At 40.8% G+C, this 14,236-nt stretch overlaps 1 protein-coding gene across 2 annotated transcripts in view; it reads right to left on the bottom strand.

The window, feature by feature from the left end:
• Positions 1 to 14,236, bottom strand: part of LOC126390101 (transcription initiation factor TFIID subunit 4-like) — a 97,070-nt gene that overhangs the window by 48,481 nt on the left and 34,353 nt on the right. For both annotated transcript variants that reach the window (XM_050044233.1, XM_050044242.1), the window contains 2 exons: positions 8,252 to 8,382; positions 2,907 to 3,032 (listed from right to left, as the gene is read on the bottom strand). In XM_050044233.1, coding sequence (XP_049900190.1) covers positions 2,907 to 3,032; positions 8,252 to 8,382 — 257 coding nt within the window. The remainder of the gene's footprint in view (positions 1 to 2,906; positions 3,033 to 8,251; positions 8,383 to 14,236) is intronic.

Raw genomic sequence — 14,236 nt, 5'->3', positions numbered from 1 at the left:
GCAGGGATCAGAGCTGGTGTTCTGATACAGCAGATGTGATACATATGTTTGTGTCCACACAATAACATGAATGATAAAGCAAACATGGACAAAGAGTAGAAACAATACTAGTATGTTACCAGGCTGTGTGGTGGTGTAATATATCACACAATCATTAGGCTCTCAAAACACTTCCTTGAACTGAAACGCCATGGCAACAGGGGCCAAAAAGCCACCGACATGGCTCGGAGGTGAAGTCAAACTATGCTAACAATGCTCGTGCAATCCACACAGCCCCGAGGTGCGCCCTTGCAACGAGAACTTGGCTAAATTTACAGAAGTTCCTCACTAATCCTGTTAATGAAGAGAATGCTTCACAGTGTAAAAAAAAAGTAAAGATTACACTGTTCAGCCATGTAGAACTGGGCACTGACAGAGGACATAAAAGTGTCACTATTCATTTTTTTAACAACACACTTCACAGTGTCGTTTTCCTGCTGAGGCAATGTCTTTTTTCACAACCAGGAGCGAGGCTATCTGGTTTCTCCTAAAAGAAAGAAACAGACAGGTCATGAGGTTTGGTGGCCAGTGTTCATCAACTAGAGGATTTTCTAATATCCTGCATGGCAGGACCGGAGCGTAATAATGCAATTAAGACGGTGAGGTGTGCTGCAATGAGAATCTTTACTGTGGGACATTTGCTCCATTCAAAATTAATTAAATTAACCTAGCTTTCTGCTAATGTTGCACCGCGAGGCATTTTCATTTGGAAAAGATTCTCTCTTTTTTTGGTCAGTGGTGATCTTTCCAAATTTGAAGACCTTTTTTTTAACTGATAAACAAATGTCTCTACATGCACAGGGCTGAAATGAGGATAGAGGGCTGATAAAAATGCAAGGACCCTTTAGGAAATAAGTACTTTTAATACATAAAAAAGTTGATGCAGATATTTCTGTTTCATATGTTTAACTGTTTCATGAGCAACAATTTTTGCTTGGCTGCAGCCTTATACCACAGCTAATCAAAATGCTAATATCATGTCACACGACTTACACTCAAATACTACTGGACTCAACTGCAAATTAATACAATCAGCTATGAGCATAAATAACAATGGACAGCAAGATGCTTGTGACATGGAGCCAAGAAAAAGAAGCCACTACATTTTCTGAGGTTTTTCTGAGGTGGTTTAAATTATTCTCTGCCTTGGCAGTAATGTAGGTGCTAGGAATTGGGAACTGTTGAAATATTGGTAGGCTATTAGGTTCCTGTTTATACTCATTACAGGTTCATGAATTAACCTTTATCATTATTCAAGATTCAGTGAAAAGTATCGCAGTTGGTTGGGACTGTGTTTGAAATGATTAGTGGAACAGTGAAAGGGAAACTTTTTTTTTTAAACCTGGACCCTATCTTTCCATGTTTTGTGTCTAGTGACTAATGGGAACAACAATTTTTTAAGATGGTCCAGGGTGCAATGTAACGTTAAAAGGCAATTGCATACCATCAATGTATGTCCACGGAGGTTAACCTTTTTGTTAAAGCGTAAGATCCTTTTTGTTTAGCAAGAAACACCCCCAAAAATTGTTTTCACTTTCCACCAGACTCAATTTAAATAAACAGTAATTTTATTATCTTAAAATTCACTTTATTCCAAGTCAAAGAAACAAAATAAAACTTGAAACTTGAAAAAAAACCCTCTTAATTCACCCAGTTACCGGTAGATGTGTAAATACGCTGGGTCTATACTTGCTAAAATTACTGTTGATTTCAATTAAGGATGGTGGGTTTGGCAAAAGCGATTTTGGTGCTTTTTCTGATAAAACAAAAAGGATTTTACTCTTAAACAACAAGGTTTACCCCTGTAGGGAACCTCTCCATAATGTTGTCAGGCACTTAAGCTGAGCCGGCCACTGACAGCACACTGAATGTAAATTGACGGTACACAAACGCCCCAAGTGGTTACATTGCAGCCTGTTTCGCTGCTGCTGTCTGCAGCACTCTCTCTCAATATTGGATCAATTTCAAAAGTTGTTGTTGCCATTAGTGACTGACACACAAAAACATGGGAAAATAAGGTTTAGGTTACCAAAGTAACTCTTTAAGACTTAGTGCACACTAGCCTGCCAAAACCAGAAAGAAAACCTGTGCAAACAATGCATGTTGATACATGGTAATCAGAGATAGTTTGGGAAAGGAAAAGTAGTGTGTGTTTAAGGTCTTTGGTACTAAATGGTTATTTCTGTAGTATATTTGTACCGTCTCTAAAGACCACCTCTGTATCATGCAGTGCAGCCAGTTTTATGAGGCTTTTTTGTTTTGTTCAAAAGGTTTAAACAAAGAAATGGTTATGGTTCATGGTTATGAATGCAATTTAATCCAAACAAAACACTATTAGTGCTGTTTGAAAACTGCAATACGTTATGTGCTGAAATACTGTATATACTGTATTGTAAGTTGAAAGATAGCTCGACAGAACAAAAACATGCTAGCTTCTCTGACACTCTGAGAAAACTGTCCTTTTTCATAAAACTGATGCTCTGTTTTACCTGAGCTGTCAAGGCTTGTGATAGAGGGATGTTTTGTGGTTTGTTCATGGGGGTGAGTGAGAGTGTGTGAGTGTGTGTGTCCCGGCTGCATGGTGCATGGGGGTTGCGTAGTGTACGAGGTACCCCCTCCCTCCTCACTGTGTCCGGTGAGGAAGAGCCAGGACAGAGGAGCCCTGGGGCCAGGAGCCTGGGAGGACGCAGGGAGGTCACTTCATCCACTGGTGTCACACTCTAATTCATCTGTCTGCGCAGGAGCAACATGCACGAGCATACACACAGCAGTACACAAAAACACACTGTTGCATAGGGACATAACAGCTCTCTCTCACTCACACACACACACACTCACAGAAGGATGGTGAGGTGACAATAACTTACTTTAGCGGCTTTCAACAGGATCTCTCTCTCCTGCTCGTCCTTCCTCTGCTTTTCCATTCTCTCCAGCTGCTCGAAGAAGCGCAGCTGAGAGCGAACGTCTGCAGACTGCTCGTAGCACTCATCATCCTGACAAGGAGATAGAGAGAAAATCACTGCGACGGCAACAGCTGAAAAAGGCTAAGAGTCCAAGTCAGTGGCTGCTTTGGAGGCTTTGGCCACACATTTCACAACTTCAGGGCAGCCCTCGGTTCATCCATGCATACTAAATTACCTCAAAACCAAAAATCCTTTACTGTAAATACGTTTCTAGTGTGCAAAGTAATGATGTAAAATGTCGGACACCAATAAAATAAATAAGGAAACTTGAACCAAACTCCTCACAATTTAGCAAAACAATTAGAGTCCTCTTCTAGTTGCAACATATCAATTATTGTCACACATTAAAGGTGAAATATACAGGTTTATTGCTTGAAACTATTATTGTGAAGTAAATGATGAATAATTTGTCTGTCACTGGGTACGATGTCAGGAAAATGAAGGCTCAATTTATGGCACAAAGGAAGTGCGTCAACCATTGTGCAACCAAATAAGGAAGAGGACAGCGCTTTTGTTTTCCCAGGTAGCTACTGCTAGCTATCCTCAGTCACAAAAGAGAATCAGTCTAAGTACACTGCAGTTACTTTCTCCAGTAGCCGAAATGGCGGACTGTGGAACAACTGCAGTAAATGTGGAAACTGTGGTAGTTTCTTGACTCTGAGGAAACAGAAAGTGATGTATTTGCGACAGCGGCACTGACAGTATTACCACTTGGAAACACTAGGGGGGAGAAAAATTGTCTGTTTGCACTTTAAGGGGGTCTTACAATATTAATAAATGAACGATAGTGCTGAGCAGCAGATAAATAATCAGCTCTGTAACTAATAATTATTTCCTTTATTGAATAATCCTTTAAATTTTTTGTTCGATTAATGAATTACTGTATTATGTGTCAGAAAACTGTGAATACCACACAAAGAGATCTGGCAGAGCCCACGGGGATGCCTTCAAATTCCTGCTTTTGCCTTGAAAACAGTCCAAAGCCCAAAGATATTCAATCTAAAATGATGAAGCAATTTCTTGACCATTTTACTTGAAAAATGAGCCCCGCCAAACAAAGAGTAATGGATTATAGATCAATTTTCTGTCGACTGATTCCTCTGTGAACATAAGTAATCGTATCACATTCTGTTTTGACAATACATGGAAACACTGTCTTACCATAGAAAAAGTGGTAATGAATAAATAATTCTGCATATTATGTGAGAAGATCTGAGAAGGTGGTAGTAAGTATGAGCTTTCTGCTATTTTCATGTGCTGCTTGAAGTTCGTAATTATTTTTGTTGTAAAGCTTTAATACATTTTTCTGATACCAAATTAATTAAAAGACTTTGTCCAGGTGTGATTTATTGTACGCATCAACTGTAACTGAGTTAGAAGTGCTTCCTGTATCCTTGCCAATTCATTAATTTAGCTCCCAAACAGGAAAAGCGTAATGGATTACCATCACCATTAAAACATATTATAACAATCACCAATTACAATAAATAAGTTAGACATGCTCTGCTGATGATCATAAAAAGTACCTTCATCATTAACTGCACATTTGGTTAAAGCAACTTTAAGGAACAGCGTTTCTTTAACACCAACACACACTAACTTTTTCTATTCAAAGACAATGCTTCTCTTTGCACATGGTGCATCACCTCCCACTTGGGAAATGCAAAGGCAAGTGTAAAAACAACTTTTGTAGGTCATCAAAAGTTAATAGGATAATTGCTTATTTCACGTTTGTGTGTGTCTGTCTGTATGTCTCCTACGCTGCTCTGTTCTCCTCTTGCACTTGATTTCTATATCACTCTCTTCTCTGTGTGTGTGTGTCAGGTCTGCGTGTGTGTTTCCATGAGTGGATGAGAGACGCTGGGTGGCACAGAGCACAAAGACACATCAGAGGAGGCTCATCGCCAGCACCCCTCCTCCCCCCTTCCCCCCTTCTCTCTCTCTCTTTCTCTCATCCAGCCTCCCTCCTCTTTGTTGCAGCGCTGAGCCTGCACTCTTGCCGTAGCTCCTGCCGCCGCTGCCGAAGCCCGGTTGCTCTTTAAGGCCGCTTTGTCTTTTGGTCTTTTCTCTTTTCTTTTTTTTTTCCGCTGATGTCAACAGAGTGGCTTCACAGAGCACCGTGCCTCTCTCACACACACACACCTCATTTACAAAACCACAAAAAAGGAAAAGAACGAAGGAATAGAAGAAGAAGCACCAAACAAGATGGGGACAGCTGCAGCGATGCTCTTCCTCCCTCCTCCTCTTCCTCCCTTCTTGGTGTCAGGGAAAAACACATTTTCAAAGTTTCCCCCCAGTTCTCCCAACAATGCCAAGATTTAGGCTTGTAGTGGAGATGGATTTGCGCTTTAATGTACACCAATTAAATGTGGTTTTATAGTTGCAGTCAAGGACTACGGGAGATAAAGTCACCAATAACGAGAAAAGTATGCAGGTGTGTGCAGACGAGCACTTAGAAGTTCTTTTATACCCCAAGTTTTGGCTGACTGACTGAAAAGTCTGAGCTCTCCTGTTTATCAACTTAAAGGTAAAGACAGACTTCTCATAATAACTTTTATGTGTTTATATTGCTGGTACACTCACACTTCTGTCTGTGAGTTCATGCATGAGACAGATAAAAGTGCTTCTGTGTGCACGATGCTGCTATGTGTCTGTGTGTTAACGTTGGAGCCCATATTTGAGTTTGTGTGTTTTAGTGTGTGTGCTTTAATGTCCTGATGAAGTTTCTTTCCCAACTCGAGCGACTGATCCAATATTTACTGTACATTTCCCTACATACATCGGATACATGCCATCAAGGTATACACCAACAGAAGTTCATGATTATGTACTGTCATGTATGTAGTACTGTGTTTGGTGCGGATCCCAGGAAGAATAGCTGCTGTTTCGGCTGCAGCTAATGGGATCCTAATACTGTAAATGAAACGAAATCAACAGAGGTTCATGAAGACAGTTTGATCATATGTTTTGTTCTGTCCCACAGATCAGTGCACGTATATGTCATTGTCCTCTCTTGGTAATTTAAACAAAATGGCATTCAGTGCTTCATGACACTGCTTAAATAACCGTGGCTGTAGTGCATGCCAGGGATTGTATCGTTGGGATTCTGTTACTGCCTAACAATACTTACATTTATTGATGCGGTTAGTGATACGTCACAATGATGTGGCAAGAGATTTTGTGCAACAAAATAAACAGGCTAGCCTTTTTCAGAAATCATTTTCCAGAATTTGAAAGTTTTTCAACTGATATTGGTGGTGCTTTCACAAATAAACATGAATTTAAATCATAGCGTGTGTAAAACAAAGCACATAGCAACAGTGATGTCACCCATTGGTTTGTGGACTCTTGTTTTGAGCCTTGAGTTTGGCATTTCAGCCGTCGCCATCTTGGTTTTTTGGAGCCAGAACTGACCATATTTGGACGAGAACATGGACTAGCAACGGGTGGATCTGACTGAATCCGAGAACAGAATTTGTCTCTTACTTTCAGCCTTAATAAAATGTCAAGGGGTGAGTTATATAAAAACTCAGCCCATGTGTAGCTGTCATGAAGAGGGGAAGCTGTAAACATGTTTATATCTGCTGTAAAGTTGGGCATTTTAACATGGGTATCTATGGGGATTGACTCACCTCTTGAGCCAGCCTCAAGTAGCCATATGATGAACTGAACTGTTTTTGCCATTCCCACGTTGGCTTCATCTTTCTGTCCTGGAGGTTGCCGCTTGGTTTTAACTGATGTTGGTGGTGCTGCTTTCTTAAGTTAACACATTCATTTGCACCATTGACTGTAAAATAAATATTCATAGCCACCATGACATCATCTACTGGTTTGTGAACTACCACTGTGAAGCCTCGAGTTCAGCATTTCTGCCTGGAGCCAGCCTCAAGTGGCAATTGAAGTGCAACCAAACTGCAGTTTTTGACACTTCCACGTTGGTGTCAGTTTTAAGCCCCGGATGTTGCTGCTTGATTTGAACACAACCTACACAACTTATCCTTTAAAACGCTCTAGCTGTTGTCACCAGATTTAGCTTCTCATTCTTTTCAATGAGCAAACTGACCCTACCTTCTTCGCTTTGTACACTGACCTTGACTTTGAATGGCGAGGCTCTTAATGTGCAGCCAGTCTGAGACACAGGTGGGACTGACTTCACTTTCTTCTTCAGGAAAAAGTGATTGTGTGATACTGATTTTTTATATTGGTTTATTTTATGCATGACAAAATAAATGGTAAAAAGGACTCTATAGCACTTTCCTACCTTAAGAGACAAAGAGCTTTACATTTTGTTGCCATGTAATGTGCAGGCCTGCCCATCAGGGGCAACTTGGGGTTCAGATCTTGCTTAAGGAAACAAGGACACTTCAACATGTGGACAGTAGTTGAGGACTGAAGCACCAACCCTGCAATTAATGAACCACAGCCGCCTGAAGTAGTGCATGCAGCAGAGAAGGAAGGATACTGCTTGCCTGCAGTGAGTACAAGACCATTAAATGAGGGCAATGAGATTTGTATAAACAACTGTAAAACAACTTTATCCTGCTCACCTGTCCTCTGCCTTTGAATTTTTACAGATGAATACAGATCGAATATTTAAATTTCCCCAGTGACAGCTGCATGTTAGCTAATAGACAAACCAGCTTTAAAAAATGTAGCAGGAATGTGAAAAATGACGCATCTGAAGAAATTTGAGTTACAATAAAAATCAAAAAACAATTGCAAATTAATTAGGCTTAGAAAATGCATTGGATGACTCCAATGGGATTCGGATGATATGAAAATTTCTCGATAATCATCAAAACATGCTTAAAATTCTTAAAATGGCACTAAAACATATTGCAATCACTTACATTTTGTTAAGAGACAAATATTTTTATTGCATCACAGATATGACACACAGCTTTTTTTGTGAACAACCTTTTTATTGGAAAAAAAAAAAAAATCAAAAAATCTTAAAAAGCCAGGCTTTTCAACTATTTCACATGGCATCATATCTTTCCATATGAAATATGCCAATGCTTGATTAAGAGCTTTTTTTTAGGTTGGTGGGTATGCAGCCTGTTTTTATGGAGACTCTTTGGCTGCTGCTGGACATTATATTGACAATTATCCTGATAATGGAAATTCACCATGATCAACTTATTCTGAATATTTTTTATTGTGATGTGATAAAATCAAATATGGTCCCATCCCCGACACCTGTAGACATCTCTACATAGTGTGTGTGTGTGTCTTTGTGTTCTTCCTACCTTACAGGAATCCAGTCGGTGCTGTGCGATGGTAGAAATCTTTTCTACCACAGTTCGAAGTCGTGACTGTGTGGCGTGTGAGATAAATGTCACCGCCTCCATAGGGACCTCTGTGACTCCAAACTTCTTAGCTGTGAAGGATATATACATACACACATTTAGTTGTGACCAGTATAGCATTAATATCAATTCAACACCTCTTTGTCACACAACAGCTAGAGTTAGTACTTTAGCATCTCATAATTAAAACCAGATTTCTCATTCAACCCACTGATTCTGTTGAAATTACAATGTTGATCCTCTACATCACCATCTGGGAGTTTTACAAAATAGCCTTTATTCATTCAATTTACTGAAGAGATGAATAGGTTGAAAGTTATGGTTGTGTCATCACTTCACTCTGCCACTATTTGCCGTTTCGAGGAAAACAACAGCTAAGCAGGTAGAAGGTAATTGTTTCACTACAAACACACACACGCGAGCAAACAACTCGTAAAAACACGCCAGCAGATAATCATAACATTCATTGTCCACTTATACACACCTACTGTACTCACACACATCCACAAAGAAAAACTGTCTGGATTAGTATGTGCAATTAAATCCCAGAAATAGGACTCATTGCACAGAAAAGTTAATTTGTTTCACAGTCTTAGTGCAAATTCCAGAGTGGCTTTACTAGCTAAGCTCCTTCAAGTGTGTAAACGACATTGACCATCTCTTTTCATATGAAAAGGATAATTTAGTTTCCTTGGAGCAAAACTCATCTGAAGTCATAACAAAAGAGAGGAGGACAGACTTTGGTAGGGTTACTATCTGTTTCCAACTTCCTTTTAAATTATTCCATTACCATAATTTTCTCTCTGGCACCCTTTTAAGTAAACCACACCAATTATTTAAATCAGCTGAACAATACATATACTCCTCATCCGCTCAAGCTTTGAAATGGATGGAGGGAGCCCTGTTAGCCTTATAATTACAGTGGCAATACATGTGGCAATGTCACAAGGTCAAAGAAAAACACTAATAGGCTTCTGCTTCCTGAAAAATAAGATCTTTCAGGGACATTAATATTTCAGAGAAAGTTTAAGAGACTTAGCCAGAGAGCCACATTTCTCTGGGGCAAAAACACATTCTTGAACTTGTACTGATACAAATCACTATTATTCACCAAGAAAAAGGGACCTATAGCACAGCTAGAAACAGACTAATGAACTGAACAGTTTTAATACTTTGCTTATTTTTACAAGACAGAAAAGATAACAGAAATAACCTGATTGTAACATCTGCAGTTGGGTGGACATTTTGCATTTTTATCCATGCATGTGGCATGGCTGTGGGTCAGTCTGTCCAGCACTTTGGTCCAGAATAAACTACGAGAGCAATTATTGAATGGAATGTTATATCCACAGTTTCCAGACAATGTGTCTTGATGAGTTTTGTAATCCTCTAACTTTTCTTTAAGCACCACCATGAGGTTCACATCTGAGGTTTTAAGTGACACATCTCACGAAATATTGGATAAAATAAGGTCGATCCCAGCTGGGCGAGAGGCAGGGTGCATCCTGTATAGTTCGCCAGACAATCACAGGGCTGACACATAAGCCCCTTTTACACCACCTTTTCAAGGTGAGAATGTCTCACCGTAATTCAGCCCCACCATTCTGTATAAAAGGTACATCCGTAGAATGTGGGGATAGCATTGTCTTGCCTATAACCTGGCAGCAGAAATGGTAACAGCTGCGAATCGATGTCTGTGTAAAAGGGACAGCTGGCAGGATGTTGCGGGTATGACATTTTGATGACTTGTAATGTGTGCAACCCACAACCACAAGATTTAAAAGCAGCTAAGTCAAAGCAGAAGAACAGCAACCAAAATGTTCTCAAACTGGGGCGACAATGAGGTTCAGGAACTACTTACCCTCTGAGCAGAAGGCAAGATCAGCCGCCATATAACAGGGACGATAAATTATTGTTATTGCCACCTTATGCCATTGTTATTGTTTATAAAGCACTGCCTGACATGTGCATTATATGTCGAACTAGAAGCTGACGTTGTTGTGTCACAAGTCACGCCCATCTTGCCTCTTCTGCTTCTGGAACAGCAGCATGCTAAGTAAAATCACACACTGGGGCGACATTAAGCCTGCCTTGTTTAGTTCTGTCCTGTCCCGGGACAGACAACCATGTCCACAACCATAGGCAATTTAGAGTCAACCATTAACCTAACCAGCAAAGATATGCAGGTTAGATTAATAGTTGACTCTAAATTGTGGGAGGAAACCGGAGAGCCCGTAGAAAACATATTGAGAACATGTGAACTCCACACAGAAGGGCCCCTAACCTGGGTTTGAACCGGGAACCCCTAAACTAAGATAGTAAACATTAGCATGTTAGCATTGCCACTGTGAATATGTTAGCATGCTGATGTTAGCAATTAGCTCAAAGCACTGCTGTGCCTAAATACGGTCTCACAGAGCTGCTAGTGTGGCTCTTTGTATGTTTGAGATCTGTCTGATGTTGATTATATTAATCTTTATAGCCTTCTCTAAAGGTGCATAGAGATACAAAGATGGCTTAAATTTGTGGAAAGAGCCCACCCAGACGGTGCATTTTGACTCTTTAATGGGTGCATGTGGAGAACGATCACATAGTCTGACATCCAATGTTGTACAGAGCACTACATAGCCATCTGCTATCCACATATGCATACATTCCTTTTTACATGTGCAGTTGCAGAGCTTATCAAGATAAGATAACACTTCTTAGCAGGTATCTGCAATGTTTTGATATATTTGGTATGCAAAGAGTCAATTATGAGGCTCATCATAGATCATGTAATTTTCACTTTTTCTATGTGTCATGCTGATCTCTTCACATCACACAAAACTGTTAACACTACACATCCTTATGCCGCAGCTGTCTGCTCATCACTTTAAACACAACAGACAACATCAAGAAACCCAAAGGAAAGACACAATCTGCATTGAGGCCTGGTAAATTGAATATTTATTTAGTATAGAACTGAATGGTATCCATAGCAACAAGGGTCCCCCTGAAAAATAGCTGGCAGTGAACATGGAAAAGGTCCTGAATGACCCAACTATACTCGTTCATGTCTATAACACCTACACCCATGTGATTAGCTCTTTTCTCTGCCCAAAATAACCCAAGATCCTGAGATACATGGACTCTTCTCGGGGCAGCTGCTCCCCATCACCCGAATTGATCAATTTACCTTTTCTGGGAAGGAACCTTGATCTCAAATTTGCACAGGCTGATCTTTATCCTGATCACGATAAACTCAGCTGAAATCATTTCCACTGCACATCAGGAGTCAAGGCCCAGTAAAGCCACAAGGACAACTCCATCCTCAAACAGAAGAGATGCCATCGCACAAAGTTATATCTTGTTAAAGTCAACACCCATCTTTAACTTGATGCCAACAGTAAGAATACAAAACACAAGGAACAAATAGCTCACAAGGGTAACCAGTGGACACCATACTTCCATAGCCGAAGTGCTAAACAGGCTCATAAACTTATTCAAGATCTACAAAACACAAATAGACCTTATTAGCAATTTCTAATGACCCCTTATCATCAGTGGTGAATTTCACACTGTGATCGTTGAACCGGAGGTTTTTAAATCTCCTTTCAAGGACCCTGACTTAGCCTTACCTGAGCAGTGTGATTCTGCCTCCAGTCCCTCTTTTTTAAAAAAGGAAGCAACAACCTTTTGCCAAGGCAAAGGCAATATTCCTGACAAGTTCAAGCTGCTAATATTAGCGTCAAGCAAAGTTGAGACTTAAGTGACTGCATCGTTCCCCAGCTGTTATGTTCCATTTAGACACTGTAGTTTAATAGCTGTACTGGTAATTAAAATATCAGTTGATTATACACAAATTAGAAACCAAGAGACCAGGCATGTTGCTTAATGGTTAAACACCCTCTGCTATTTTTGATACCAAGAGAGAGGCTGGACTCCAAATCTTATAATAAGAGAGCTGACATGTTTGTGTTGACCTGTGTTTTCCTCAGTTACATGCTACTTACATGGTAAAGCTGACATGATGTGAGCGCAGTATGAGGCACTTCCTTTATTTTGAAAGTGAATCATGTTCAAGTTGCAGGAAATTACACTTGAGAACATGTCAGATCCCATCAGAATGAACCACTGACTTTATCAACGCTCTTATCCCTGTTCAGCCATGAGACTATGCTATCAAAACATATCTGAGAATGATACTGAATTAAATGATAATGCCATAATCAGAGCATATCTTTGATTCAGAGTCTGAGCAGAGGTTGTCTGCACATGGCTCTCAACATGGAGGTGGCTGAGGCAGCAGCAAGCAGCTAATGGCACTAACAATGGTAACAATGGTAACAGTGCTGACAGAGTCAGCGTAAACAGCGGTGAAGAGCGGTGGCAATTACCTAGCTAGTGGGCTACACACACAGGGACTCACATGCACTAATGTGCACATGCCACCAGACCGTCTACCACAACAACAAACAGAGAGGCTCAGATTGAGCTCGGCTCAACACAAACATAGAGGGAGCATGACTTCATTCTCTGCTCAGGATGCCATCACTCCACTATATTTTTATATAGCAAATGGTTGTTCACTGCTATAGTAATGATCTGAATGTCACATACAACTCATTCAATAATCCATGCACAAATTATCTTAATATATTTTCAGGTCTTCGAATTTGATTAAGACATGTTAGTGGATTTGAGAACCTTTGCATTCCCTGTCATGTGTGATGTAGTGAGTGTTGCATATCTGCTCTGTGTATCAATGTCAAATCAGTCTTCTTGTGTCTGTCCACATTTGTAAGTTGATGTGATATGCCCATGTCTGTGTGTGTGTGTGTGTGTGTGTGTGTGTGTGTGTGTGTGTGTGTGTGAGGACCTTAAAAGTATCACTGGACTATCATTACTTTGAGGAGCTTTTCTAGGGAGCTCCAGCTGTGCCTGTGTTCTGGTTCCTGAGATGGGGGGGTGGAGTGCTGTTTTGCAGCTTCAGAAATGAATCCCCACCCCCCTCCACCTCAAGGACCAGCCTGAAGAGTTATGAGGAGAGGGAGAGAGAGGTTTGGGGAGAGGAGGGCGGCACAAGTGTTTGTTTGGAGGGGATAAATAAGAGAGAGGAGGAAACGAGACAAGGAGAGACATAAAGAGGAAAATAAAGAAGGGGATAGAGAGAGGCAACTAACATCCTCTCTTGGAATCAGTATTCATAAAAAGAAGAAAAAAATAAAGGGGGGGAAGAATGGGATATCAGGACATCTCCACTGAAAAATAAAAAGTAAAGAAAAGAAAGATGTTGGAATCTATCCTTTTATGGGGGCAACCAGAGGGCAGGAGAGGTCACAGTGAAGTTTAGCGGGATGCTCCACAGTGAATGAGAAGGCTGAGCAGAGTCGAACTCAGTGCTTGTACAGTAAAGAGGTGCAACCAGGGCTTTATGATTGAGTGGAGCTGGCAGGCCGGGGGAGCCTCCCTCGGACTGCTGTCAGCTAAGAGCGCGGAGAGGCCAATCACTGACACAACAAAGCTGCATAAGTGCCACTTCCCCAGCAGGGGGCGCCCTAGCCTCCTGCCCTGTATCATGCTGCGTGCCCCCCCTGAGGAAAGATTTATATTTTTAAACAAGCCTTCTGCCCCGAGGTGACGCGTTAACAACCACGCCGAGAGTCCACGTAACGAAACATGACCCGCAGGCCTCCGTGCTACACTAAAGATACTTTAATTGAGATGAAACAAGATGAGGGCGCTAGACTCCCCGTCACGTGAAATTATGCTGTGTGTTTTTTGATCTGATGCACAGGAGCAAGATGCTAGGCACAGTTTTATTTTGAGTAATAACGCTCATTATACGTTTTCACAGGTTTCACTGTGCAGCGAGAGCCTAAAGTATATTTCAAGCAATAAAATTGACTGCCGGTAGCAAAAAGAGGTAATGAAGACCCTATC

The sequence above is a fragment of the Epinephelus moara genome, chromosome 1, assembly GCF_006386435.1.
Source record: "Epinephelus moara isolate mb chromosome 1, YSFRI_EMoa_1.0, whole genome shotgun sequence".
Classification (NCBI taxonomy): domain Eukaryota; kingdom Metazoa; phylum Chordata; class Actinopteri; order Perciformes; family Serranidae; genus Epinephelus; species Epinephelus moara.
Note: the sequence above shows the minus strand (reverse complement) of the source record. Positions and strands in the feature narration are given on the sequence as shown.